General features: G+C 39.4%; 1 protein-coding gene across 9 annotated transcripts in view; it reads left to right on the top strand.

The window, feature by feature from the left end:
- NETO1 (neuropilin and tolloid like 1) overlaps positions 1-27,985 on the top strand; it is a 308,983-nt gene that overhangs the window by 12,411 nt on the left and 268,587 nt on the right. For 8 of the 9 annotated variants that reach the window (XR_013927178.1, XM_080381160.1, XM_080381159.1 and 5 more), the window contains exon 1: positions 6-27,451. Coding sequence is in view for 8 of the 9 variants with exons in the window: in XM_080381160.1 (XP_080237286.1) it covers positions 27,424-27,451 (28 nt within the window). In the remaining variant the exon portion in view is untranslated. Of the gene's footprint in view, positions 1-5; positions 27,452-27,985 lie in introns of those variants that run through there. The other variant, XM_080381154.1, reaches the window with a different exon arrangement.

The following is a 27,985-nucleotide window of genomic DNA, read 5'->3' as shown; positions in this document are numbered from 1 at the left end:
CACACACACACAAACACACTTGTTTATATAAATGGACTGTAAACAGAAATCTTAGATTGAAGGAATAATTATGAATTAAAATAACTCAATTTATATGGCAAGTTAAACAATTTACCTTTAAAATATATTGTAGAATAGTTCATTGGAAAGAAAGGTAAATAGTGAAATCATGTTTTTCCTACTATTCCATTATAACCAAGATTAAAATCAGGCCATACAGTTTTATCGTTTCATTTGTCACAGTATATGTTTACTGCAGTCCTCACTGTACCCTGAGGAGCTTCCAGGAATTTGCTGAGTAATGTAACAGTAATTGTCTAAGGTTAAGACATCTCTTGATCTGATGATCAAGATGATAGGAAAGATTGCAAAGGCTGAAGAATTTTAGGATTCTAGAAAATTAGTAAGTAGTAATAGCAACTTGAAGAAATAAATCAAGAAGAACCCATTAGCTGTTAAAATCTTCCCAGTCTTAAAAAAGAAAAAGGTTATATTTTAAAGCACACTTTTCTGCTGACTTTTATATTTATTTTTCCTTTTTCTAAAGCTTCCAGGTTTCTTTTGTATCTGATTGGAAAAATGCAAATCTTTCATATCCCATATATCTACTGTAGCTCTAGCAAAGTGCTATTGCAGCTCATCTGAGAGCAGAAAATTACAAAAAAGGAAAAAGTATGTGTCTAAAAAAGAGCACTTTACTGTCTGATATTGTGGAGAACTTACAATGTATATTGTGATTATACTACCAAAAAATCTTTCTTTGGCATGTGCAACAATCTGACAAGATAATTATCAACATATATTTTTGGAAAAAAAATAAATATAAGCAAATATTTGTAAATACAAACAAGAGATGGTTAAATTTTAGTTTGATTTGCCTGTAATAATCAAGGCACAGAAATGCCACTGTAAGTTTACACTTGTTGCCAAAGGCTGGAAGAGAAATAAGATTAACAACAGATAAAACATTGTCTGCTAGTATGTCTCTTTATTAGATTTATATCTGATTGGTTTGATTTCTGAAATCAGATTATGCCAAGATGTGGTGAGATCTTTGCAGCAAAAGGCTACCAGTTTTCACCAAAATAAACCTAATAATCTAAAACCCCAAAGATGTGGAATCCTTGAGACAGACTCCTCACTTACTGTCAGTATGAACTGAGCCACAACATTAGTCATGGAAAAAGGAGGGTATTTAGATGGCAAAACTACTATACAGTAGTTCCTGAACAGCAGAAGTTAAAGGAGTCCTGGTGTATTTCACCTCACCTTGTACAATACAATGAAATTATTTTTGCGATTACTGCAATGCAGCTGGAAAAAAAGTACTGAATTTTTACAGACTGAAAATCTGCTGAAACCAAATGCACTGAAAATGCAGTGAAACTAAGCAATAAATTCAATGTATATTTGAGTAATTGAACTTAGAATGTGCATGGCATATGATTTCTCTAAATATTATAAAGTTATGTCACATAGCATCAAGACAAGTTTTCTCATTCCTCTTTCCAGTCAAGAAGTTTCTGTCTGCCTACAATTTAAGGAATTGACTTGTCTTATTTGTCTATTTAAGTATGTTCCCTGGAAAACCATAATGTATGGTTTATTCTTTCTATAAAGTTTGATGATTTGTGACAAATTTTTAAATTAGGCAATCTACAGGGATTTGTTAATGGGAAGATACCACTTCTGCTTTTCCAAAACCAGTCAGGGATAAAGTTAGTCATGCCTAGCTAGGAGACAGTAAGGTCACAAAATATTTGTAAATTTGAAGAAAAGGTTAGGATACTTAAAATACATAAACTGTGAACAAAAGGATAACGAGGTGAAGAAAAACTTATTTGTTAGTGCATTTTTGTGTATTTTTTGTTCATGTAAGGACTTTATTCATTTGTATCTTTTTATTTGTGCTGTTAAAACCTGTTGGTAAGTTCAGAAACTTGCTTTAATTGTCACTGAAAAATTACTGGACATTGTCCTGGCCATAATCCTCAGCCATTCTTCCTGACTGTCATTGGACTGAGAAAGTAAGATGGCTCAAGAAACTATGTTAGCGCCTTAAAACAGGTACCTGTACAACCTCGTACCCTTCTGAAACACGCAAAAATGCCATAAAGTTTTAAACAATTTCTATGGATGTGTTTCTTTAATAGAGTAGGCATCTTCATCTGCCTTGATTTAATGTTGATTTTCCCTTCATACTGCAATTATCCAGCTGGCAAACACAGAATGGTCTCCTTAGTTATTCCTCACCTTAAATTTATAGAGATTCATTCAAACTCAGTCTGGCAACTGAAATGTGAAGCTGCTTTGGAAGATCAGGAAGAAAATAGCTCGCAATACGTCCACCTGTCATTTCTCAATGTGTTTCAAAATAGAACTGCATGTATGAGTAATAATTCATTTACATGAGTGAAATGCAAGTTATGGTGCATGGAGTAAAGCAATCTGGGTGTGTTCATATTGCCTTGTAGCTTGAGCTCCTGAGGAGAACTTTTGAGATCAGATTTGCTGTGCCATCATCTATCTGCACATGCAAGATACTTTCCTAGGCAGAAGTGCATACCATCGTAAATTTCCAGGAAGTAATTTGAGAATGTGAGTAGAAGCAGATTATGTAGCTGTTTCTTGGATCCTAACAAATCTCATTTACGTACTTTTAAAATTCAGTGTCCTGATTAACTAAAATCAAAATGAAAGAAAGTATAACCCTCTACTGACAGTAAACATGATCAGACTTCTTTCTCTTTGGACAATTAAACCATATGATAAAGAGCTCTTGCTTTACCGCATTTGAAAGAAAAAACATTCTTACCAGGAATCATATACTGGCTGTAACTTTTAAAGGTCTTCTGAAAGTGTTTTGATAAAAATAGATCAAAGTGGAGATTCTTAGACAAAAATGTGCTCAGAAAGAAGTACTACTTCTTACATCAGAACATTTTTTGTTGTATTGCATTTTTTCCCTATGTTAGTGAAAATGTTATCTCAGGCTGATTGCTCCATGTCCTGACCTGCAAATGTAAGAAATTTTAATTGAGATTTTTCAGTGTAGACCAAAACCTGTTTTGAATCATCGTCATCTACGTGAATACCCCAACTTTTATACTTGAAAGGTGTGCACTTAAAGTATTCAAAGGCTTCTATTTTATTTTGAATCAAAAAATAAAAATAAATCATAAGAAAAATGCAATTATTATCTGCTGTTGTGTTCTATTCACAGAACTTGCAGCTTAAGGCAATGATCTGTATCAGCTTTACAAAGGATTACAGCAGTCACTTGGTGGTTCATAAGACACCGGAAATTCAAGTGGTTGCTTATTTTCAACTTGTAACAAAAAATGCTCAAGGACCTGCTATTAATATCACTTTATCATTCATGTCACCATTATTAGTCTGCCTTTAACAATATTGTAACTGCTATTTACCCACAAACTGGTGCTTGAACAGCTTCTATAATATGCGCCTCCCTTAAAAATAAATCACTATTAAAACTTTCATATCCCCAGACATGCAACTATACCGTTAGGAAGTCTGTTTTCCTACACGAGCTTTTTCGATATATTCACAAAGTCTTATTATTCTTGACACCACCAGCATTTAACACCATTTGAAAGATTTCAAAATGAGCATCTGCAGGTGTAATTGCTAAATGAGATCTTGTTCGACTTTTTGTTACCTCCTGGAAGAACTACATTTTCGTTTTGACACGGCTATCCTGTAGAAATAGAATATACTGCTCAAGGGAATTTTGCAGACAGATGGCATTTTCTGCACAGTGTTTTTACAAGATGGAATACCCTGATGATTTTGAAACTCTAATGTTACGTTAATATATCTGACAATGTAAGATGCTTTTGCAACCACATGAACATTTGTGGCAAACCTAGATATGTCTTATCATCTCATTTTTCAAGCTACTAAAGGATTCAGAGATAAATTGCCCGACATCTTTTGCCGCAGGGACAGTGAACTGTAGGTGTCAAAGCAAAGAAGACTAATCAGTCACCTTTCACTACCTCAAGGTCAGAGGAACAGGGTTTCTGTAGCTTGCATAAAGTGATCATCTATGCTGTTTTATGACAGAATGTCCCTCTCCATCCCCCACACACTACCCCATACCATCAGTATGGACAGCCATGAGGAAAACACTGTGATACTGAAGTTCTATTTTTGCAAAGTGCTTTGGTCATCATCAAGTTTTTGTATTATTATTTCCTTCATGGAATCAGCTGTTCACGTAGTCATCTTTGCTGTGTTTTGGTAAGTGGACAGTTTGCCATTGAAATTTTTATCTTCACATGCATTGTCTTGTGTTTTGGATCATTTTGATGCATGTCGGGATTCTGCAACTTTGAAGGCTATAGCCATCTTGTACTTCTATGTATTTAATGTGCATGTGTGGTAAATGATTGTCCAGCCTCATTCAAACTTTCCTCTTATGATGTCTTTGAAATGGTTTAATGCTACATCAAGGCTGAAAATAAGTTCTTCATAATTTCTAATGCACTGTGTGATGTCTGTTCATTCACAGCTGTTCAAAATTTCACCCAGTGTAAGCTTTATCCCAGTTAACATTACTTTCTTCAAAGTATCCTGTAACAGTCACATTTTGCACCACTCAGTATTTATCTAGTCACAAGTATTGCTCAAGTAAAAATTTCACAACTTAATAATTAAAAAACCCTCACAGTACCCCTGTAATTGTCACACAACTACAATGCAGAGGCACATGTTCTTATTTAAATGGGTTTATTTTACCTGTGAAAGTACCACATCTCTTCAACCTTGGCCAAGTGATTCAAAACAGATCATCCACAAACATATTATCCTTTAAGAAGGGTAGTTGGGATGAGTATGTTAGATCTTCAAGAGAGAAGGGGCTCCCTCTTGTCCTGTAGGAGAATGAAAGCAAAGTTTAGGCAAATGCTCCAAAAAGACTTCTACTTATTCTGGAATATGGCCAAACCTTATTAATACAGTTCTCAAAAATATCATCATGGAGCCAACACTCCCTTTCATCTATGACATCTGTGAGGTACGTAACAAATTAAACCTACTAGCTGACATCTTCATCACTTTTGGTACTATTTTGTTCTCTCTTCATTTAGTCACTCATACAAATAGTGTCTAAAACCCATCCAAACTGCAGTGTCCAAACCTAAAGTAGTTTAAAAGAAGAATCCAGTAAAACTGTAATTAAGCACAGAAGAAAATGTGAATATGTTATGGATCCATGTTAAATCAAGAAAAGAAAGGAAATTCAGACAGTGATTAAGGATGAGACTGGCTTGGAAACCAATAATTTAAATAGCTTTTTTCCTAACGTATGGTTAGGATTATTGCATTGTATACTGTGGTTGTAACAAGATTTTGGGACCATCATTCATTCAGTGCATTCAAAACACACATAAAAGCATAGTACATTGTGGACTAAGTAACAGCAAAACTTCTGAATTAATTGCATTTTTTTCCTTTTGCACCTTGAGTCATACAAGGCAAGTGAATTTCATTTGTTCTTTTTAAAATATGGCTTTTTAATGTGACATTATGAAAAGAGACAAAAAATAAACAAGCTCTATTTTCCTCAGGACTGTGAAAAAGAGAAAATACTTGACTCAAAATGCTGCTTTTATTATTGTCCAACTTCTGAATTCTCTGTAAAAGTTCTGTAAAAGGTGTTGAGGTTGGTTTGGTTGGGTAAGGTTTCTCTGCACTCCTCAAGCAGTCTGTGGCAGACCTGAGTTGTAGAATGAAGAGGTCGATGCCTGTATTGATTAAATTTAAGCTGAGATTTTGCCTCTGGGAATGTAAATTAATCAGATAAAACAACTGAGTATATATTTCAAGCATTAAAGCTATGCAACTGGCTACAGGATTTTAGCCAAATTGTAGAATAAGCACAGGCTGTAACACATTACTGGTGTATTGACAGTGAATCTGAGAGTCAGGATTTCTAGACTCTGTAGCTGCTCGGTGTTAAATTAGGGACTCTAGACATCCCAGGAAGGATGTTTGGCCAGGAGAGGACCTTCCTGCTCATACCCAGAGTAGGAAGAACCTGAAAACTCTAGACTCTTAATCTCATTCAAGGACACTTAGGAAGACTCAGAGGCCTTGGGACTTCCAAGCACCTTGAGGAGCCTTGGATATTGCAAGAGCTCTGTGGCTATCAAGGCAGAGGAAGGTTGCTTGGCAGGACTCCCTTAGAGCTTGAGAATCTGAATATCTTCAAGTCCTTGTGATCTGCTTGAGAATGCACAGGTTAAAAAAAAGAAGAATCTTTCAGGCCTTTTGTAGTTGGTGTAACTAGGTACCTGCCAGGGAAACAGCGAGCTTTGAAAGGACCAGTATTTCCTGGTTTCAGCTGGGATAGTGTTAATTTTCTACTTAGTAGCTGGTGCAGCGCTGTGTTTTGGATGTAGTGTGAGAACAACATTGACAGCACACTGATGGTTTTGGTTGTTGCTGGGGAATGTTTATACTAAGTCAAGGACTTCTTGGGCCCTGCCAGAAGAGGCCGGGGGGGGGGGGGGGGGGCACAAGAAATTGGGACACAGCCAGGACAGGTGATCCAAACTGACCAAAGGGATATTCCATACCATATGATGTCATGCTGACTATATAAACTGGAGGAAGAAGAAGGAAAGGGGGGGATGTCCAGCATTATGGAATTTGTCTTCCCAAGTAACCATTACACATGATGGAGCCCTGCTCTCCTGGGGATGGCTGAACACCTGCCTGCCCATGGGAAGTGGTGAATAAATTCCTTGCTTTCCTTTGCTTGTGTGTGCAGCTTTTGCTTTGCCTATTAAATTGTTCTTATCTCAACCTTAGAGGTTTACATTCCTTTCCGATTGTCCTCCCCATCCTCTGGGTGAGGGGGAGTGAGCAAGCTGCTGTGTGATGCTTGGTTGCTGGCCAGGGTTAAACCGCGACACAGTATCACCCAACAGAAGTCTGTACCAGCACATACTAGTACTGGGCCAGCAATTCTTATCACACAGATTGCATGCATATAATGCTTTGACAAGCGTATTTTTGAAACAGAGCCCAAAAAGCATGCCAATAAGAATATATTAAAAAAATATGCATTACGTCAACCAAAATCTTGTTCAATGTCCTGTCCCGCACAATGAACAAAAGTCAATTAAAGGAGAAAAAGTAATAAGATATTTACCCTCCAGCTTCCCCAGTTCAACCACTTCATGTCACTAATAATTCTGTGGGCTCCCCGTCATATCTGGTTGTCAGTAGTCTCTCTCTAAACCTACAGAAGTGATGAAATTTCTTTCAACATACTGTCTATCTTTTGAACCATATTTTTTCATTTTAATGTAATTTTTTGAGATGAGTTGAACAGGACTGTAGGCAGCATGTGAGAACATGCATTCTAAAGAAATTGCCTATTTTGTTCTTTTTTTCTATTCCTGGTCATGGTTAACACATATTTTACCTTTTTGCCCGCTGAAAATTCTGATATTTTCAAAGAGCTACCTACAAAAGCTTCAAGAGATCTTTCATTCATCATAATAAAGCAGAGTCTGTTATTGTGACTGGGTGTTGCTGTTTTTTTTTTTTTTTTTTTTTTTTTTTTAATAATTACCTTCTATTATCTCATTTGAGGTAATTGAGTTAAACTTTATCTTCCAGTTTCTTGAGGCTTCATCCAAATGTTATAAGGTTCTTCTGCAATACTTCACATTCAGCTTTGACTCTTCTGCATGATTTTGTATTCTCAGCAAACTGTATCACATTGTTGCTCATATAATCTTCAGATTTATCTGTGAACATATTTAACAACAGAGACCCAAAAAGATTTCTCTAAGAAGTCCCTGTAACTGGGAAAACTGACCATCTATTCCCACTTTTTGTTTCTTAACATGGGAAAATCTTATGTAGTATTTCTGATGTCTTAGTTTATTTAAGAACTTTTGTGTAGAATACACTGAAAAACCAAGAACAGTCTATTAACCAAATTACTTTTTATTTTCTTAGCACTTTATTGCTGTCTTAGGGAATTGTAGTGCATGTATTAGACATGTCTTTCTTCTACAAAAGCTGTGATTACTCTTTGTAGCATTGAGTATTTATCTTAGGTCATCTTTCCCTCTTGCTTCTACCGCTTTGCCCACTGCGGAGCTCAGGCTGATGTACAGTTATCCAGATCATTATCCAGCTTTCTTTCGCAAGCTGGTATTGCTAATGTCACCTTTTATCCCTCTAGCACCAATTCCAGTTTAAGCAATACCTTTAACTCACTCATAAAAAATAGTTCCAGAAAGGGAACATGCTCACCTTCTCTGTGATGAAAATCAATACACAGAATGCATTTATTTCTTTTTCTAGCAAAACTTTAGTTTTCCTTCATATTGTCTATATATTTTTCTGTGTCTGCCTTATGTATATGCCTTATATATCTGCCCTGGCAGGTTTTCATTAAACTGTGAAACAATGGAAATTAAAATGAACACATTCCCCTTTCCCACTACATCATGTATTTCTGATTCTGGAAGTGGTATGAAATCCAATGCTAATACCATTAAAATTTTAATCTTGTAATTCAGAATGTGAATATGGCTTGTGGTGGACTTTTTAGGCAAATAAAGCATTTCCTTAAATGAAATTAATGATATGTTGATTTGGTTCAGATCTACTGTGGAAATTAAACCTGATCAACAAGACTTTTTAAATTGAAATGGTGTATTTTGCAAGGGTAAAGACAACCTAGCAATGAATTTGGGTCCATTTTTTAAAGTACATTTCAAATAAAAGTTAAGGACAGTATCAATTTTATAACACAATTGTCACCACACAAAAGGATGAGCAGACTGTAACTCTCAAAGCATTCTTGAATTAACTTTTGAATGATCTCAGAAATGTTATCACTTTTAATTTCTCCCTTTCTGTATGACAGGTGAGTTTCTGAACATTTTGAAAGTAAACTGGTATGATTTATGAAGATTGTTGTTTTATTATTTCCACAAATGCCATCATCTGACTGTTCCTTAGATTAATTACAAAATTTAGGGATTATCTGGAAATTATTTACGTTCCAGCAAGCATGTTCTGATCACAGGCACTTGTGCTTGGTACCTTAATATCACATGCTGTGGACAAAGCATAAAAACCTTTGTGCTTACCTTGCAATTTATCTTTCTTCTTGCTTATTAAAGCTTTATGCAGGAGTGGGCTATGAGAACGAAATGCTGACTAGAAGGAGCAGCCAAAATGGGCAAGGTGAGCACCAGTGAGGGGCATTGCCTCATGTGCTGCACTAGGCAGCCAGGAAGGACATCTCCAGGAAGGAACACCTGATGCCACAAATGTCTCAGGTATGTGGTGTCATATTATATCCCACACCACAAACAGCATAAATGGTATAACAGAACTAGAACTGCAATACTTTCCATAAACCACTAAGAAATCTCTTAAAGTATCTCATATAAGCTCACAAGTGCAGCAGTTTGGCAGAGTTCCTCTACAAGTAGTTGAGAGGAAGGAACTATGAGCATTAAACTCGCAGTTTATGTTTTGGGATATCTCTTTTTTTTGTAGTCTTCTTTTGTGATCTCTGTTTAAGCCACAGACTAGAGTGATTATAACGTTAAAGTGCAAATTCTAGTTCGCTTGATGGGGAGTAAGCTTGAACTGAGCAGCATTGCTACATCCAGAGAGAGCATCGTAAGCCTAAAGTCTCGTGATGCTGGCCTGTGGTATTTTGTTAGTATATGGTGGATTTGCATCCAGAAAGATTCAGGTTGGATAGCATAACTGTTTGTAATAATAGGGTTGCTGAAGCATGGAAAGAAATTGCCCATTGAGACTTTGCTATCTCCTTCACTAAAGAATTTGAGGACTGGCTACACAAACATGTATCAGGAATGGCAAAGATATCTTGCCTTGTGCCAGAGAACTCAGTGACCTCTTGAAGTCCCTCTCAGCTTTATTTTCCTATGATTCTATGAAGATTTGAAAATAAATATAATAAAAGCTTTGAGAACCTCACAGATTGCAGTAAAGGAGCCACATAATGTTTTGAATAGATGACACCAATGCTGTCTTCCTGGGACTTTTGCCAAGTAAGTGACTTTGAACTACATCTTTTCTGAACACTTATACTACTGAATCCCTCAATTTATTTCCAGTGAAGCCTTTATTCGTAAATCCATATAAATAAATAAAGCATCTGAACAGAAGGGAACACATTCTGATTGTTAAGAATTGATCAGTAATTTATAAATGTTAATACATGTAAATAGCTTTATAAAGAACATTTATCTGATTTAGTCCATTTCCTTTTTGACTTTGGAGACCTCTTTCAATTCTGATTGCTGTGCTGATCATCTGATTAGTAACATGTATGCACAGATCTCAGAGAACTGTGTGAGTCTTTTGGGGCTTTCAAGCTTTTTAATATTGTTAATGGAAAAAGGCAAGTTTTCTGTGGTCAAAAGCTCATTTTGGTATAAATTTTAAAGAATAAATCTAATCAATAGTGTCAATTACTGCAATGTAATTTAGTTATGGTAATACGTATAACATTGAAAATTACCTTTTAAAGTACCTGAAAATATAAATATAATATACATTAAGAAGTTAGGTGTGCTATATGTAAGGTTATTTGTTATCATAATAATAATCCCTTGTTTGTATAACAATAGTACAGACCTTAATTAAATTATCACAATCTGCTTTTTTTCTAAAAAGATTTTTTTTTTCCACAAGAGCAAAGCAATAGCACCATCTAGAAGAAGTATACTTTCAGTTGTGTGTTAGTCTTTTTATATTTATCTTTTTCCTCTTTCTTTCCTGCTGGGCGGAAGATAGCCCTAATGTGCTTCTCAGTATCTTAATTTAGTCAAGTATTGATAGACTTTTATTACTTTTATTATTTGTATAAGGTATTAGAAAATTAACTTAAATTCAAGTCCTTCTGTTTAAAATAAGATCTCTATAAAACTTTTTCAGTGATATAATCTTCATAAAGAATTAATTAGCAGAATGTTTTTCCTTTAAATCAGACTGAGAAATAGCTGAACCATTCTTGACATTTTTCTCAAGTATGAAGATAGAAGGCAGAAAAAGCCTACAAATAGATAAAGCTTAGAAAAGTAAAAGAAACTAAGAATGGACCTTAAAATTGAAATTGCTGAAAAACTTGGGATAAACCTTGATGCACCATACAGGATTTGCGCTCATCAGTAATGCTGGGCCAGTATTAACATGTCACATGACAACAGTGCAGCTTGTAAAAAATTCTGTCTCATATAATACCATGATAATCCTGATAAAATTTTCTCCCATAATAAAGATGGTAACAAAATTTTATCTGTAGGCAAAGAACAGTCACTCAAGTGTGCAGTATATCAAAAGCAAGTTTCACTGATCCTGGATCAGTGAATGGTCAAATCATTGAATGCTTAAACTCATTCTTTGAGCAGAGAATGACTGACTGAACATCCCTCTCTGGGTATCTGCTGATAATACAAATTAAGGAGCCAAATTCAATAATGATTTTAGTATGGACATGTATGCTTCACATTTGGAGTTTCAGTCTCTATTTCTGCATCTGATCCTACCTAACACATGAGATGAAGAAGCTCCATGGACCGTCCAACACAGTTTTTGTGTTGCGCTAATTACTGTAACTCAATTGAGTATTTGATATCTCATTATCTTCAGTATGCAGTGGAATGATTTGCTTTTTTTTTTTTTTTTTTTTTTCTTTTTTTTTTTGTCTAGCTTGCAAACATTTTATCTTGTATTTTAGAAGGGCTAGGATTTTTTCAGTACAGCAGTTTGATGGAAAAGGGTTGTTTGTTTTTTTTCTAATTAAAATATATTGACTTGTTGGAGTGAAACTTATGGCAAAGAGCTAGTTTCAAGAAAACATATTTTGGGAAAGATTTCTTGTGTCCAGCATTGTTTTTTCCAGGAAAGTAAGTAAAACAAAAGGCCATGGTCAACATCTTGATAATTACTTAGGGTACAGCACCCCTAGATTAAATCTATAGTCTGAATCAGGAAAATAACAATACTTGAACCAAGGTTTTCCAGATTCAGGATACAGGTTTCCTGTCTAACTCTTTCAAAGTGTGTTAGAAAAGACAAGGTTAAAGAGATGAATGTTGTAGCTGGGAAGAAAGGGGAGTATTTTTCTGTCCTTTCCTTCATAGCGGTGATAAAATCTTCCGTCAGTTTCTTAAATTTTATCTGATGCTTTTACAGGCTAGACCTATAATCTACAGCAAACTTTTGATTTTTACTTTTTTAATTCATTAATTCTTTTACAAAAAGAGTAAGCCTGTTGTCTATGTCTTCCTTCCTAAAATTTGAATTGATCTTTTAGTTCTCCTGGGCCCTGGCCATAAAGTAGCAACTGAATTTGAAATTATAGGGAAAGTCATGTACCATGGAGAGGGAAGGAGAAGCCTAGTCTGTTGTTTTTGTCAAAAATATGTGCCTTTTACGTGCTCTTGCACAAGCTGGAATTTTTTCCACATGGGAAGTTTTGTGGTGATACTTATTGCATTACTGCAGTTCAGCTACAAGGTGGGATAAGCATGATAGGCATAAGTGACACGGCAGATCTATGTTGTGCAGATGAACTTTCCACACAGATACCTGTACTGATACAACCATGTGGCACACACAGTGTCTTATTCTAGAAAATAAACCATGTTTCTCATGGGCGCCTTGTAGAACAAGCTTCTTCAGGCCATGGTGCTTAACTTGATGGAGATTCCTCTTTGGCAGCGAGCAGGATCAGTGCTAGTTTGGGAGCAGCCATGCTATCCACCATGGCACACTGCAGACATACCTGCTGAGACTTTCACTGCTTGATGGAAAGACAGAATCACCAAATGGGAGACTCTAAAATTGTAGTAGAAACCAAGTTGCCTAAAACATTAGTTTCTTCACATGCACAGTGCCTTCCTTGTAAATTTCAGACAAGCTGGAGAAGTTGTAAATTAACAAAGCACAGAAAGCACTACTCGACAGTTTCAGATGAGAAGTGTTCTGGACCTCCCATCTTCTGTTGACCTATAAGTGGCAATTGTCATAACTGCACAACTGAGGTCTGGCATCTTATGTATTAGGAATATGGTGGAAAATGCTATTATGTACCAATTGATTTTCATACTCAGCACAATTTTGAAGAGAAGAGAATCAACAAGAAAAATGGCACAGCATAAATAAGAAATATAGTATATAATTGCTCTAACTTCTGATTTTTTCTTTTGAGTCTGTACAAATAGCAGGAACAGGTATTTTTTATTTTATTTTTATTTTATTATATTTCAACTTACATTTAAAATGTATTAAATGTAACTGATTTAGATTCTTTTTACTCTAAGTACAAAGAAGCAGGACAATAGTATTTAGTGTTCTTTTAATTAAAATAACAGTTTATTCTAACCACTAGAATTAATTACTTTTTGAACTGCTTCTCTTCCTTGCTAATAATGTGTGATAGTTTTAAAACAGAATACCTAAACTTATCATAGAATCACAGAATCATATAATCGTTTATGTTGGAGAAGACCTTTGAGATCACCAAGTCCAACTGCTAAACCAGGACTCCCAAGTCCACCAATAGACCACCTCCCTGAGCACCTCATCTATGTGTATTTTAAATATCTCCAGGGATGGCAAATCCACCACCTCCCTGGGCAGCCTGTTCCAATGCTTCACCACCTTTTCATTGAAGAAATCTTTCCTAATTTCCAGTCTAAACCTCCCCTGGTGCAACTTGAGGCTCTTTCCTCTTGTGCTGTCACTTGTTATCTGGGAGAAGAGACCAATCCTCACCTGGCTAGAGCCTCCTTTCAGGCAGCTGCAGAGAGCAGTAAGGTCCCCATGAGCCTCCTCCTCTCCAGACTAAACAACTCCAGTTCCCTCAGCTGCTCCTCACAAGACTTGTGCTCCAGACCCTTCACCAGCTTCACTGCCCTTCTCTGGACACGCTCCAGCACCTCAATGTCCCTCTTGCAGTGAAGGGCCCAGAACTGAACATGGTATTCAAGGTGCAGCCTCACTAGTGGCCAAGTACAGGGGGATGATCCGTTCCTTGTCCTGCTGGCCACACTCTTTCAGATACAAGCCAGGATGCTATTGGCCTTCTTGGCCACCTGGGCACACTGCTGGCTCATGTTCAGCCAGCTGTCACCCCCCCCCCCCCCCCCCCAGGTCCTTTCCCCCCAGGCAGCTTTCCAGGCACTCTTCACCAGGCCTGTAGTGCTGTGTGGGGTTGTTGTGATTCAAGTGCAGGACTCAATACTTCTTGTTGAACCTCATACAATTGGCCTTGGCCCATTGGTCCAACCTGTCCAGATCCTTCTGTAAAAAACCTTCCTGCCCTCCAGCAGATCAACACTCCCATCCACCTTGGTGTTGTCTGCAAACTTACTGAGGGTGCACTTGATCCCCTCATCCAGATCATTGATAAAGATCTTAAACAGAATGAGCCCCAGTACTGAGCCCTGGGGAACACCACTTGTGAACGTTTGCCAGCTGGATATAACTCCATTTATTATCACTGTTTGGGCTTGACAACCCAGCCAGCTTTTAACCCAGTGTGGAGTGCACCCATCCAAGCCATCAGCAGCCAGTTTCTCCAGAAGAATGCTGTGGGAGATGGTGCCAAAGGCTTTACTAAGGTCCAGGTAGACAACATGTACAGCCTTTCCCTCATCCACTAGGTGGGTCATCTTGTCATAGAAGGAGATCAGATTCATCAAGCAGGACCTGCCTTTCCTAACCCCATGCTGGCTAGGCCTGATTCTCTGGGTGTCCTGCACATGCTGTGTGATGGCACTCAGGGTGATCTGCTCCACAACCTTCCCCAGCACTGAGGTCAGGGTGACAGGCCCATAGTTCCCCATATCTTCTTTCCTGCCCTTCTTGTAGATGGGTGTCACGTTGGCTAACCTCCAGTCTTCTGGGATCCCTCCAGTTTGCCAGGACTGTTGATAAATTATAGAGAGTGGCTTGGCAAGCTCCTCTACCAGCTCCATCAGTACCCTCGGGGGATATTATCCAGATCTTATCCAGCCCCATAGACTGTGTGTGCCTAAGTGGAGCAACAGGTCACTAACTCTTTCCTCCTGGACTGCTGGGACTTCATTCTGCTCCTCCTTATCCCTGTTTTCCAGCTCAGGGGGCTGAGTACCCAGAGGGGAGCTGGTCTTGCTATTAGACTGAGGCAAAGAAAGTATTAAGTACCCTCAGCCTTTTCCTCATCCTTTGATAAGGATACTGTTCATTGTAGAAAGCTGATGCAGACTACACTGAGTAAGCTGAACTGTAATCTAAAATCCTGTCATGTCCCAGTGCATACTATTTATTTAACCATGAAGACCTCTGTGAAAATTTGCATATGCGCACTGTGAATGAAAGGGAATTCAAAAGATGTACATCAAAGCTAATTTTAACATTATTGACTTAATGATACTAGATTTTGTCCTAGCTATGACTTTAAAGACAGCTGATTATTTTTCCATGAGCCCAACCTTTGGAAAGAAATAGTTTGCATTTTACAGAATATATGTACTGAAAATCTTGGGGTTTAACATATTTTTCTTAACTGTGAAAAAATGTTATAGGACTTAAATGACAGGACTTGCATTTTATACTAGAAATAGAGAAAAATTTTCACCTGGTAACAACTTACTGATGACAATAACAGTCAAGGAAGGACTCTGTATTTATAATTATCTTCTTGGAGAAATTACAACTTTAACACCTATTAACACTTTAACCCAAAGAGTAATACAATCATTTTGCCTCATTTAGAATATTTTTATGCCAGTCACCTGAAACTAAAACCTCCTTTTATGCAGAACAAGAAAAATACCCCAGATAACTTCAGGCATTAATAAAGTAGACTATAAGGCAACTGACTTCTGGAAGCAGTAAAAAGACCTAAGTAGAGGACAGATGTGGCATCAGTGTGCCCTGTGCCATTATAGACAGGGACTGGTTGTCTGAACCACATGCAATACTGTGGTGTTGTAACCCCAGCCCGCAGCTCAGCCCCACTGAGAGCCACTCGCTCACTCTCCCCATAGTGGGATGGGAGACACAACTGGAAGAGTCAAAGTGAGAAAACTTGTGGGTTGAGATAGACAGTCTAACAGGTAAATCAAAAGCTGCTCATACAAGGAAAACAAAACAAGGGATTCATTCACCACTTCCCATTGGCAGGTGGGTGTTCAGCCATCCCCAGGAAAACAGAGCTCCAGCACGTGAGTGTTGTGGTTATGTGGGAAGACAAATGCTGTAACTCTGAACATCCCTCCCTTCCTCTTTCTTCTTCCCCACAGTATTTATTGCTCAGCATGATGCCATATGGTATGGGATGTCCTTTTGGTCAGCTGGGGTCATCTATCCCAGTTGTGTCCCCTCTCAGTTTCTTGTGCCCCCCCAGCCTGCTTGTTGGTGGAGTGGGGTGTGACACAGAAATGCCTTGACTCTGTTTAAGTGCTGCTCAGGATAACAAAAATATATGTGTGTTATCAACACTGTTTTAGTCACAAATCCAAGACATAGTACCATATAAGCTATTATGAAGAAAATAACTCTATCCCACCCAAAACTAGTACAGATACACAGGCAACAGTCTCCTCCAGACATTCAGAGTGCTAATGAACACTCCCTGCATCAGCAGTTGCCAGCTCCACTTGTGTAGGTGTTGCTGGTAACGTGACTCTTTGGAGTGTTTTTTATGTTCTCCCCAGGTCAACTGTCCCCGTTTGCGGGATGTTACCACTTGAATTTGCTTGTATGGCTGAGGACCTCAGTGTGATTCTTTTTCCACTCACGGCCACTGTGTTTAAACCCAAACACCTCCTGGAGGGTGTAAGCTGGGTGGTATGTATGATCCTGAACGAATCCTACCCTGGTGGAGGTTGCCTCTGAGTACTTCTGTCACATGAACTCAGGTCCTCAGAAATATTTAGGTTTCTACTGACAGATGTTGATCTGATATTTAATAGTGAAGATTCCTAGATTTTTAAATATTTTTAATTAAGCAGGTTTACCTAAGTTTTACCTATAATGTTATCCATTAATATTCAAGTATCTCCATTAGAAGTATGTCACACTTGCCTTTATATATGTACTCTTCCCATCCCCTGCCAACCTTACCTTTTCTCCCCACCTGAAGATGAAAAATAGAACAATACAATGAAAGTTAATCTATGTGTTAATCTAGAAGTAATTAAAATAGGACTTCATTTGAACTGATAAATGTATATACATCTTCAGTGAAATTCTGTTGATTTACACCTGTTGACCAAGCTAGGCTTCTGGTTCTATTTCAGTGTACCTGTATAACTCTTCCTTTTTTACTGTCATCTTAATCTAGTTTTCAGTACATCATTTATTTACTTGTAATTTTGCTGTATGCTACATATATAACTCATACTAGATATAGAAAAGATGCTGACTTGACAGTGAGCAAATTGCATGCAGCTTTCAAATTCCTTTTCTCTAAAAGATTATAAATAAGTGCCCTTTTTGAACTAGGTCTACAGTAATGAATATTTTCATCTTATCTAACAATAACTAATTTGAATCCAAAAATGTGTGACATGCCACTGCCTCTCTCACAATCTGACAAGGATGAAAAGTTTGGTAAGATGGCACAATTCATGCTCTTCTTTCCATGGCACAATCTTACAAAAATTCCACTTAAAAAATAAAGATGACCTACCCTGCCTCCCTAGTGTAAAAAAGAGTATTTGTCTTAAAATGTAAATTGAGTCTTATTAACAATCCCCTGGAAAAATGTGTTTAATCAGTGTTCCACTGGAACACTAATGAAATAAAAATCAGTTGAACTTCCTAACTAATCCTTTTAAGATTCCATACTGTTAGGTAGGAGAAACAGTGCTGTTTTGTCTTAATAAGGAGGTCATTTCTTTTGTCAGTGCCAAAGAGAATATTTAATGAGCTTCAGGAAAACATGCAAGTATCTTTATAACTAAATTAAATTTTTCTTTAAGGTGCCATGAAGAACAAGTACATACAGTCCCTACAGATGTCACATTATTTTTAAATAGTTTTCAGGTGGGACCTCCATTTAGTATTTGGATACATTTACCCTAAATACAGCTATAGGAAAAGGAGCACAGGGAAAGCTGCAATGGGGTTGCTCAGCATAAGTGCAGGTGAATTAGCTAATAGCTGATGTCGCCAGAACAAGGCTATACAGTCTACTTCATCTGCATATTGTGCTAAGGTCCCAATGGCATCAATCATTAGGCTATAATTTATTACCACAATACTTGTCTACCTTATTTCCAGACATTTTCTATTCATGCATGGCAGACTAACAGGCAAATGAATGGTCTGTTATTGTATCTGCATATGACTAGTAAAAGATGATACAAGAGGAATTTTCTATTCTCCTGTGACTCAAAAGGGAAAGTTCTTCAGAAAAGCAACAGAAGCAAGGCCCAGAACTGTCTCACTTGTGTGAGCAGAAACTTCCTGCAGTTCATCAGCAGCTTCTGTTGGCTGTCTACGGGCACTGGACTCCTCCTATGGAGTATGCAGTCACTTGATTTTATTGAGAAAACCATCCTACAACTCACAATTCACTCCTCCACTTTGGAGCCTTGCAGTTTATCAGATGCTTTCATTTTGGATTTACATTTTCTTCAGATAACATCATGTAGGGAAGATTTTTTCCCTCCTTTTTAGGATTAAGCAAAATTTCTGCACGTAACTCCTTTTAATTCCAGTAAATATGGAAATTAATGCTCTGACTTGTATAAGTATTCATACTTGCAGTGGCATAGTTCAAAAAAGATGAAGTTAGAAACCTCAAAGTTGACTTATTTCTAACCTTCATTACACAAGATAAAGCAGTGCTGTTATGAATACCAAATTCTGAAATTCTGCACATGCATGTTTATGCATATATGTAACATTTGATTTTAGAAAGCTTTGAAAGTGAAAATACAGTTTAGGATATAAAAGTGAAAGATAGCATAGATATTTTACATTTGAGAGATTCACAAACTTTTGTTTGTGTAAGTATGAATCATAGGACAGTATATTTTCCCATCCAAGGGATTATTTTCAGGATTTAAAGATAGGTATATGAGCATTTTGAACTGTTCTCAATAATTCTTTAAATCCTTTAATATTATATTGTTCTTGAATCTAACAGTCTTTCTTAGTATTACATTGCTGATTTAATAATAATTACAGAAGAACAGTTAAAATATTTACCATAAATACATAATGCTGTATTTGTAATTTATTACTTCATAATAGATTTCAGATAGTTTTAATTCTTTAATGCATTTGCCCAATGTAACGTTCAGATGAAAACAGTGTTGTGTTTGATTTTGCAATAGATCTTAATTTATTATACTGATTAATGATTGTATGGTGGTTATCAAGTTTGAAGGGTCACCCCTAACTGTAATATCAAGATCTGAGTCTTCTATCTCAAACATGGGCCAGTCAATATTATGTGGTACCCAAATCTAGTAGCATTTTCTTCCTATAATATTAATGATTTGATTTACACTGATCCAAGTAAAACAGATTTTGTCTTTCATGCAACATGCCCATTGTGTGGAAACTAGCTGGAATTTATCCTTCAGAAAAAAATGCAAGTAACAAGTTCTAAATAAGTTTTCATTGTGTGGTAAATTAGAGAAAGTATCTATTTTAAAATTAATTTTGGCTTCTGCCAGTTTGGTTTTCAATTTTCCATTGAGGATATTCCAATGGTTTATCTTCCACGGTTCTCTAGAAATTCTTAATTTGTGATGGATGATTCAGAATATAACATTGGGAAGGGTTTACCATGAGATTCCTGTACTCTTGCAGTTGTTTCTTTGAAAACTGATTATTTCTCATTTTTTCATGTTCATTCTTTTTTGTTTGTTTTGGGGGTTTTTGTTTTTGTTTGGGGTTTTTTGTTTGTTTAAATAGCATTAGTGATTTTGACCAGAGAGTAGTAATCACAAAATTCCTACTGGATGATTTGGAAAGAAGAAAATATTTTCAATTATTTCTGCTTAACAGCTTCCTTCCAGAATATGCCAATAATAAGCATGGAATTTCTTCACCTCTTTCAGATAGCGATGTCTATGTTTAATTCATAAACCAACTCACCAACATGTGAATTACAAAAAAAAAAAAAAAAAAAAAAATCCCATAGCTGGTACTAAGAAATTCCATTTGGAATTACCCTTATTCTTGAGGTGGTAAAATCAAAGGTTCTTGAAACCCTTAATTTAAATGCCAAAGATATCTCAGACTAAAAATTGGAATACTGGCTAACACTTTGCAAGTATCATTTGCTCCAGAGAGGATAGTTGGCAGTGGTTTTCTTGGTCAGTGGTCTCCAAACTTTTTGGATTGTGAGCCCATTTCAGTAAAAGATTTTTAAGCATGCACTCCCAAATATATGTATATGTATTTATTTATAAATTATACACATGTACTATTGTATTAGTTTATTTTGTACATTATAAAACCTATACAAAAAATCAAAACTAAAGAGAATGAGATAAAGGCGAAATAAACACTATTTAAAAAATATTTGTATGTTGCAGCACTCTCCAAATTAGCTGGCTGCAATAAGGTCTTTTACAATCTCATACCATTACACTCTTCATACCAGTCCCTCTGCTGCTTTCTCCTAATCTCTCCTCACCTAGGGCACTCATTATCTCTGCTTCTTCCTCCTCTCTCTTCCCCAGCTTCTCCCTCTTCATTGGCTGCCCAACCCCTTAACAGAACCACCCACAGCTGCACCTTACCTACATCGGCCAACCCACCACCCCTGAAGCCAACCCACAGCTGCATATTATCAATGATAATTAACCCAGCTTCATTCTTCTACATTTGTATTTTGTTTGTTAATGGTACAAAAAATATTGTCTTCCTAACACGCCAATGGGTTGTGTTGTGCTACCTATGAGTGCACAGTCTCCCCCCATTTTGGAGTTCACTGTTCTAGATAAAGCAAAGAAAAGTGAGTACAGCAGGCAACCTTGCCAATTCCTGTACTGTGCAACAAATACTTTTTAATTCATTCCATTTCAGAGTAAGACTAATCAAACAGGAAGAGGGGGAGAAAAAAAAAAAAAAAAAAAAGGTAAGCATCCTGTAGAGGAGTAGTCTGTTATCTTATTGACATTGTCAGATATCATGTAAATCAAATTTGCACTTAGTAAATTTTAGGCTAGTTATGAGTAACTCTGCAGATCAGATTTTCCTTCTTTCCTTGTTTAAACTTCTTCTTTCTCATATTTAGGTATCGCCACCCTGACTGGCTTGTAGAAGGGAAACAAACTTCAGTTTCCAAGTGAAGTTTGTGAGAAGAGGTGTTCTAACCCTGCTGCGCTCGGGAAAGCCTTTGCAGGAAGAGTGCAGACCCAGAGTCCTCCTGCACTTAGAGGACAGAAGTCTGCAACTGACCAGAAAATGGATAATGAGACAACAGATTTTATTTTTAGCAACCAAAAGGTGCCATTATCCTGATATCAAGTAGGGATATATATATTATGGCTCTCAGTAGGTGTTTCATCACAAAAAGAATGGAGTATATTTCAGTTTCTCTTATTTCAGCCTCTATCTCAGTTGAAAGAAATATTGGGTAAGTCCACATTAATAAGTAACTCAGTGCAAAAGGAGCTTATCTGAAAGGTGAAATGGTTGGTACTGAGATCTCCATGTCTTCTCTGTATCTGATTTAAGATATGTTTGATGATACTCTGTATCTGTTTTATGGGGTATTTATTCAGCATTAGTTTTACTCTGTTCCTGTGGTCTGCATGGCCTTTAGAAGTTGGAAAACAGGCTCTGCTTCTGGAACACATCTCTCAGCTTAGTTTCATCCATAAGTAAAACAGCTCACACACTCAAAGACTGCTCCAATTTGCAACCCAAAATGTGTGAAGTGCGGGCAATTGGCAGCTTCACTTCAAAACCGCATTCCTAATCTGAACTAAAACACGAACGTAGATGTGCTGATAGGCTTGGTGATTCATTTCAGTGATTCCAAATGTCACGCTGTGTATAGCTATATTATTCCGAGCCTCTGGTTTGGATTTGCTACATTCAAGCAAGAAAAACCATTCACAAAGAGATTGTGAGAGAAAGTGCATCTACGATAATATACGTCAGCACAGACTTCACACTGTTTTTAGAGACAGTGTAGAGAAGTGAAATATCACTCTGTTATTTCTTTTTTCCCACCCTCAGATGGGTAGATTGTGCTACATGTATCAGGAAGCCAATGTCTCCTCCATTTCATAACTTCACTGCTTCTTTCAAGGAGTCTTTTGGTAGGAATGTTGGAGTAACTCATGGCTACTTTGAATCCTTTGAGTCTTTTATCCGTACAAAGAGGAATTAATTCACTTAGCTATTAAGGGGCAGAGCAGGGATAGGACAAGACTATCCAAAATGGCCAAGAAAAGGTATAAATGCTGGACAGATTTTGTTTTTACAAGAAAGATTTAAATTGAGAAAGGTACAGGGACAATTTACCTAGGATGCCTCCGTGTTGGGGAATTTTTAACTAAGGCTGAATAATCTCCTCTGCTTCAAGGAGAAAATAATGCAGATATATTGCTTAATTCTGTTCTGTTACAAAAGAAAGCAAACTAATTCAGGCCTGAATATGAAAGAGTTTCTTTTTCTCACTAACCATCAAAAGAAAACTGTTCCCCTCTTTGATGCTCCATTGTCCCCCATTGCTTTCCGAATCACAGAATCATGGAATGGCGGAGGTGGGAAGGGTCCTCTGGATGTCATCCGATCCAACACCCCAGTTCAGGCAGGGCCACCTTACAGGCAAGTTGCCCAGGACTTACCTTCTGCTATTTGTCATATAAACACACAGACTAACCACAGAAGGGGGAAAACAAGGCAGACTTTTTTTTTTTTTGTGTGTCCTTTTCTTGTGTTTGAAACACCAGTATAGCACAGTTCAGAGGCAAAAGGTTTTCTTCTGTCTGTTAAAGTGTCCGCTCCTTCACTTAGGTCTCAATAGGAGACTGTACACTACTGTTTCTGACAAAACTGTTAGGAATAGTTTTGTACTTATTTGCCTTTTTTCATTTTTTAGTCTCCATTTGACAGTGTTCCATAGTGTTTAAATCAGTCTCCAAATGGCTGATCTCCTTTCTGCCATGCTAACCATCCTCAGGCTGATCAATGTCTTAGGTTAGCCTAAAGACATTAGACCACAGGAAGGGAGCGCCTCATATCTTGCTAAATAAAATATTCTGGGTTCAAACAGACTCCCATAAAAATCAATAGAAAAACTCTGCTGTGAAAGTGAAAGAAAGAATCTGACAGAATGTGCTATATGAAGAGATTACAATGTAATGGGTGGTTTAAAACAACAAAACATAACATTGTATGTACTGAATCAAAGAACATGATTGTGTTTGGTTGTTCTTGCTTATTTTTAAAAATAAGATTTCAGCTGACATCCAATAAAGAACTAATAAAATTGCATTTATAATCTAAAAGTGTAGCTGTCATTCCATGTAATAAAATAAGGCAATGTTCTTACTCTAAGGAGAATGCAAAACTTAAAACTTCCAAAAAACTTAAACCCATTTAAAAATCAATAGGATCCTTACTAAGTAAAATTCTAAGGATTCCAAACAATACTAAGATGTCATCTGAGACAATCACTTAAAGTCATTGTTTTTTTCCATTGTTGGTTTTTGCGTTTGGTTTTTTTTTTAACATCTCATGTTTTATTAAATGTGAATCTCTTTCTCCCTTTTTTGGTTTACAGCCTAGTAGAAATATAAGGGTATAGTTATTGGCTAATAAAGGATGTAAAAGATACATGTTAAGTATATAAATATTTACCCATACAAAACCAGGGTAGTGAAAGGTGCGTGCTGGCTGGTGATCTACTGGCTTTTTAGAAAGAGTATTTACCAAAACTCATATAAAGAGATTTTGGAACACAATGAGACATGAGCGAAAAAAAGACAGTGATGAAGACTTCAGTAGTTGTATGAAGTTCAAAATTTCAGGCCTTCTACGGGAGGGAGATCTAATGAGGTAGAAAGTGATTTTGGCCAGTCTCTAACTTAGAACCCTGTGTGATTGCTTATAAACCTATTTGAAGAAGTTTTTAGCATCCAGCTATGTAGATCCTGAGATATCCTCTTAAGGTCTCAGTAGCAGGACATGCAATGGACACTGTGGCCATTTCTGAGTTATTTTGTGGATGTCTCACTCCACAATGATGGTGACTGATTACATTTTAACATATCTTAAACAAATCTGGTTTGTTTACATTGTACCAAATGCTATTTGTCAATGTTATTGCAATGGTGTCCTTAAAATTAAGAGTGCCAATCAAAAGAGATCAAAGATCTTTAACAATGAAAACAGCCTATTTCAGAAAAGGGAAAATGTTGAACATCACTGTTACATGATGTGACACAGCACATTTTCCCAGAACAGCAAAATCAGCTGTTTTGTGCCTGCTTGTTCTATAACGTTGGTTTTGTTTTTTTTTTTTCTTTAAAGTAACTATAGCTTGAAACTTAGCCATATGGATGTCTGCATCATCCTGCAGGAGAAAAGCCTGACTGTCTACAAACACTCCTGTGACTGTTTTCAACACTAGTCTTTTTTGGTTACTCTACTGTTGCTTGGCTAAGGCAGAATGCACATCTGTATTACAGAAGTTTATCCTGCGGATAAATCAGGTGACTTTCTATTACTGCAGAAATAAAATTCTTTAACTTGAAGTGGGAGAGAATAGGGAAGGTCACAGAAAGTGCTGAGAGGGTTAGAAAGCACAGTAGGACAGTTTATTAAGCTTAACAGCTGCTTGCTTGATGTTGCTAATGGCAAGACAGATTACACAAAATATAGGTGAATACTTTCATGAAGTTTTTCTATATTCCTTATTACAAGGAGCTTACTGCAGAACCCTGTAGCTGAATCCCATGCCCTTCTGACCCAGCAGGATTTTTAAATGCTTAAAGTCAGGCTGGCTGGGGTGATGGCTGGCCGACTTGTTGAATTCTGCTAGCCCAGATCACCTCGGGTTTACCCTAATGGGCATGCCGCTATTGCTGACTGCATTCGCAAGCATCGATGGCAGATGCATTACTGCTTTCAGAGTGCAGACTGGACAATTCACAGGCTGAAAAAAGTCCTGAGATTCTTTTTTAGAACACAGCGATTTACTGAAAAAAACAAGAGTCTCCCTCGTCAGTCACCTGGAACAGCAGCTGTGCCTTTCAGTGCATCCCAAAGGGAATAAAGGTACCCGCCTCATTAAAAAGCTGCCCTAAAACCAACAGGTCACCCGACTACCTTATTGTTGCCCACCAGGCAGCCGGCAGACCCCGGGCCGGGGGGGGGGAAAGGCCCCGAGCTGGGGGACCTCCCCGCGCCCGGCCACGGGGGCCGCCTGCAAACGGCGATCGGTGCCGTCTGAACCACGCTCACCCCCGCTCGCCTTTCCTTATCCGCGCAAAGGTGGATCCTGGACCGCATTTTATTTTTAATTGATTTACAGCCTCCTCCCCAACACCCTTCAGACACACACCCCCACCCCGCCCCAGCTGCGCGCGTTCAGATACACTTTTCTCTTTGCAAACGGCGAGAGCATCAGGTGCGGGCAAGGAGGAGCGGGGCCGCTCCTGCCTCCGAGGTGCGGGTCTGCGGCGTGGGGGGATGGGGCAGGGAAGGGGCTGGGTGTGCCCCGGGTCCCCACGCTCTGTCCCCAACCCCCGCAGGGGACGGCGGCGGCTCTCCCGCGCCGGCTCTTCCCCAGCCTCGCCGCCGCAGCAGCGGTGCAGAGGGGGCGGTGGGTCCCATCCTGCTCCCCTCGCACTCCTGTGGCACAGACCTTCCCTTCTCCTCACCCCCCGCGGCCCCAGCGGTGCGCTCCCCCCATCCCCCCCGCCGCCCTCCCCTCGCCCGGGCCGGGGGGGCCGGGGCCGCGGCGCTGCGGGAGGCAGCTGCCGGCTGCCGCGGCCCTGCAGAGCCAGCTCCCGGGGCCAGTGGGGGACACTGCCCGTTCTGCGTTCTGGTCACCCACGCCTCCTTCTCTCTTGTTTTTCTCTGAGATAGTTTTAGCTTCTCTCAGTATTCTTATTATTAATATGTTTTCCCTGCTCTGCGCTCCCCCCTCCCTTCCCGCCCTGGCCACTAGCCCTCTGCAACATCGTCAAAGGGATGGGCGTTTGGGGTGGCATGTAGCTGTTGAGGGAGATAAGCCTGGGGGAGCGAAAGGGAGAGATTTTGCTGTCGTCTGTGGGCTGATTGAAAGAGGCAATCATTGCATCTGCGGCCGGAGGATTAGCAGCTAAACTTTTATTGCTCCCTTTTGTGCGTGTGTGTCTGTGTGTGGATGTGTAAATGGAGAAGTCACCTCTCAAAGGGGGAAATCTTTTAAATTTCCCTTTGGCAGGTGCAGTTCAAGGAAGAACTCGTGAGCATTTTGTCTGATCCATGAACTGATTAGGGGAGGGGAAAAAGATCCCTCTCCCCTTACTCTTCCTTTCCCAGTTTTGAAATCCTTCTTTCCCCCGCACCGCCACCCTCCCGCCCTTCCCCTCCCCTTCCCCTGCACTGAATGAATGGAAGAGTCTCCAGGGTTTTCTTCTGCTTCTCGCCCCGGACTGGAGAAGTGAGGGGACATCTCTCTATCCTAATCCACCTCTGTCTCGCTCCGTCCATTCCCGAGAGGATTTCAGACGGTGCAATGTGTTTTCAGCCTCTTGCCGCTGCTACCACTTGATATCATGCTTACGCGCAGAGAGAGGGTTTTGCAAAAATGGATTTGTTCGATTTTAAAGGATTTCTTCTCTAATAAGGATCGCATTGCACACAAATATGACTAAATCCCCTATTTGGTAAATCTTTCTTTCCCCACCCCTCCTCTTTGGGTTCCCTCCCGCCCGCCCCCACTCCTTCAGAGGAGCAAGCACAGGGAGCTGATGACGGACCCATTAATCCCTTCTTCAATGCATCAAAAGAAGCCGAAGGGCTGGAAGTCGCTGGGCTCGGAGTCCTGCAGGAAATGCTTCGATCTGCTTTTGGTTTTGTATGAAACTGGTGACTAGGGGCTCGGCTCGGCTCGCCCCGCCGCCGCCTCCCGCCGGCACCTGGATGCGCGGGCCGCCGCCGCCTTGCCCGCCGCCGCGATGCAACGCTCATGGTGGTGCTGGTGATAGCTCGGGTGTGATGGGATTGAGCCGGCGGTGATTATTTGAAGGCGGTGAGGGAGAGCGAGTGAGAGGAAGGGCTGCTCCGCTCTGCTGTGTGTGGGCTTCAGGATATTTTTTTTTCTTCTTCTTCTTTTGCTACTTCCATCCTCTCCCCGCCACTGGAAGTCCTCCCGTATCTAAATGGAATTAGTGGAGACCGAAGCCCCTTGTGTAAGGAACAGACATGACCCATGGGCGCAGCTTCTTTCACAGTGAGTATCTCCTTCCCGCCGCCGCGCACGGGCTCCTGCCCTCCGCTGCCTCCACAACTAGCGCAACGGGACGCCCAGACCTCCGCGGCCCCCCAGCACACACAACACCCCCCTCCCCACCACTCTGCGGTGCAGCGGAGGGGAGCCGCTGTCTGTTCGGCGCTGCGGGGCGGGGGGGTACGCTCCTGCGGACTGGAGGTTTTCACCTGGGCGCGACGCATCTGATTGCTTTCGGCGTGCCGGGGGAGAGAGGGGAGACGGCTCCCACCGCCCGCGGCGGTGCGGTGCAGCCCCCAGACGGGGCTCGAACCGGCGGCAGACGGGTGAGGGGGCGCGGGGCAGTGCCGAGCGCCGCGGCGGCGGGGAGGCACCATGGGCGAGGACTCCGGAGGGCTGCGGGGCGGGGGCGGCTCCCTCGGGCGAAATCCTCGAGGAGCAGCAGGGAGGAACTGAAATGTAACAATTATTCGTCGAAGACCCACAGGGGCTTCAGGCTGCGTGGATGAGACCCCCTCTCCCGCCTCAGTTTTGCTG

Source organism: Falco punctatus (genome assembly GCF_963210335.1).
Source record: "Falco punctatus genome assembly, chromosome: 3".
Lineage (NCBI taxonomy): Eukaryota > Metazoa > Chordata > Aves > Falconiformes > Falconidae > Falco > Falco punctatus.
This window is presented reverse-complemented; position numbering and strand designations above follow the sequence as displayed.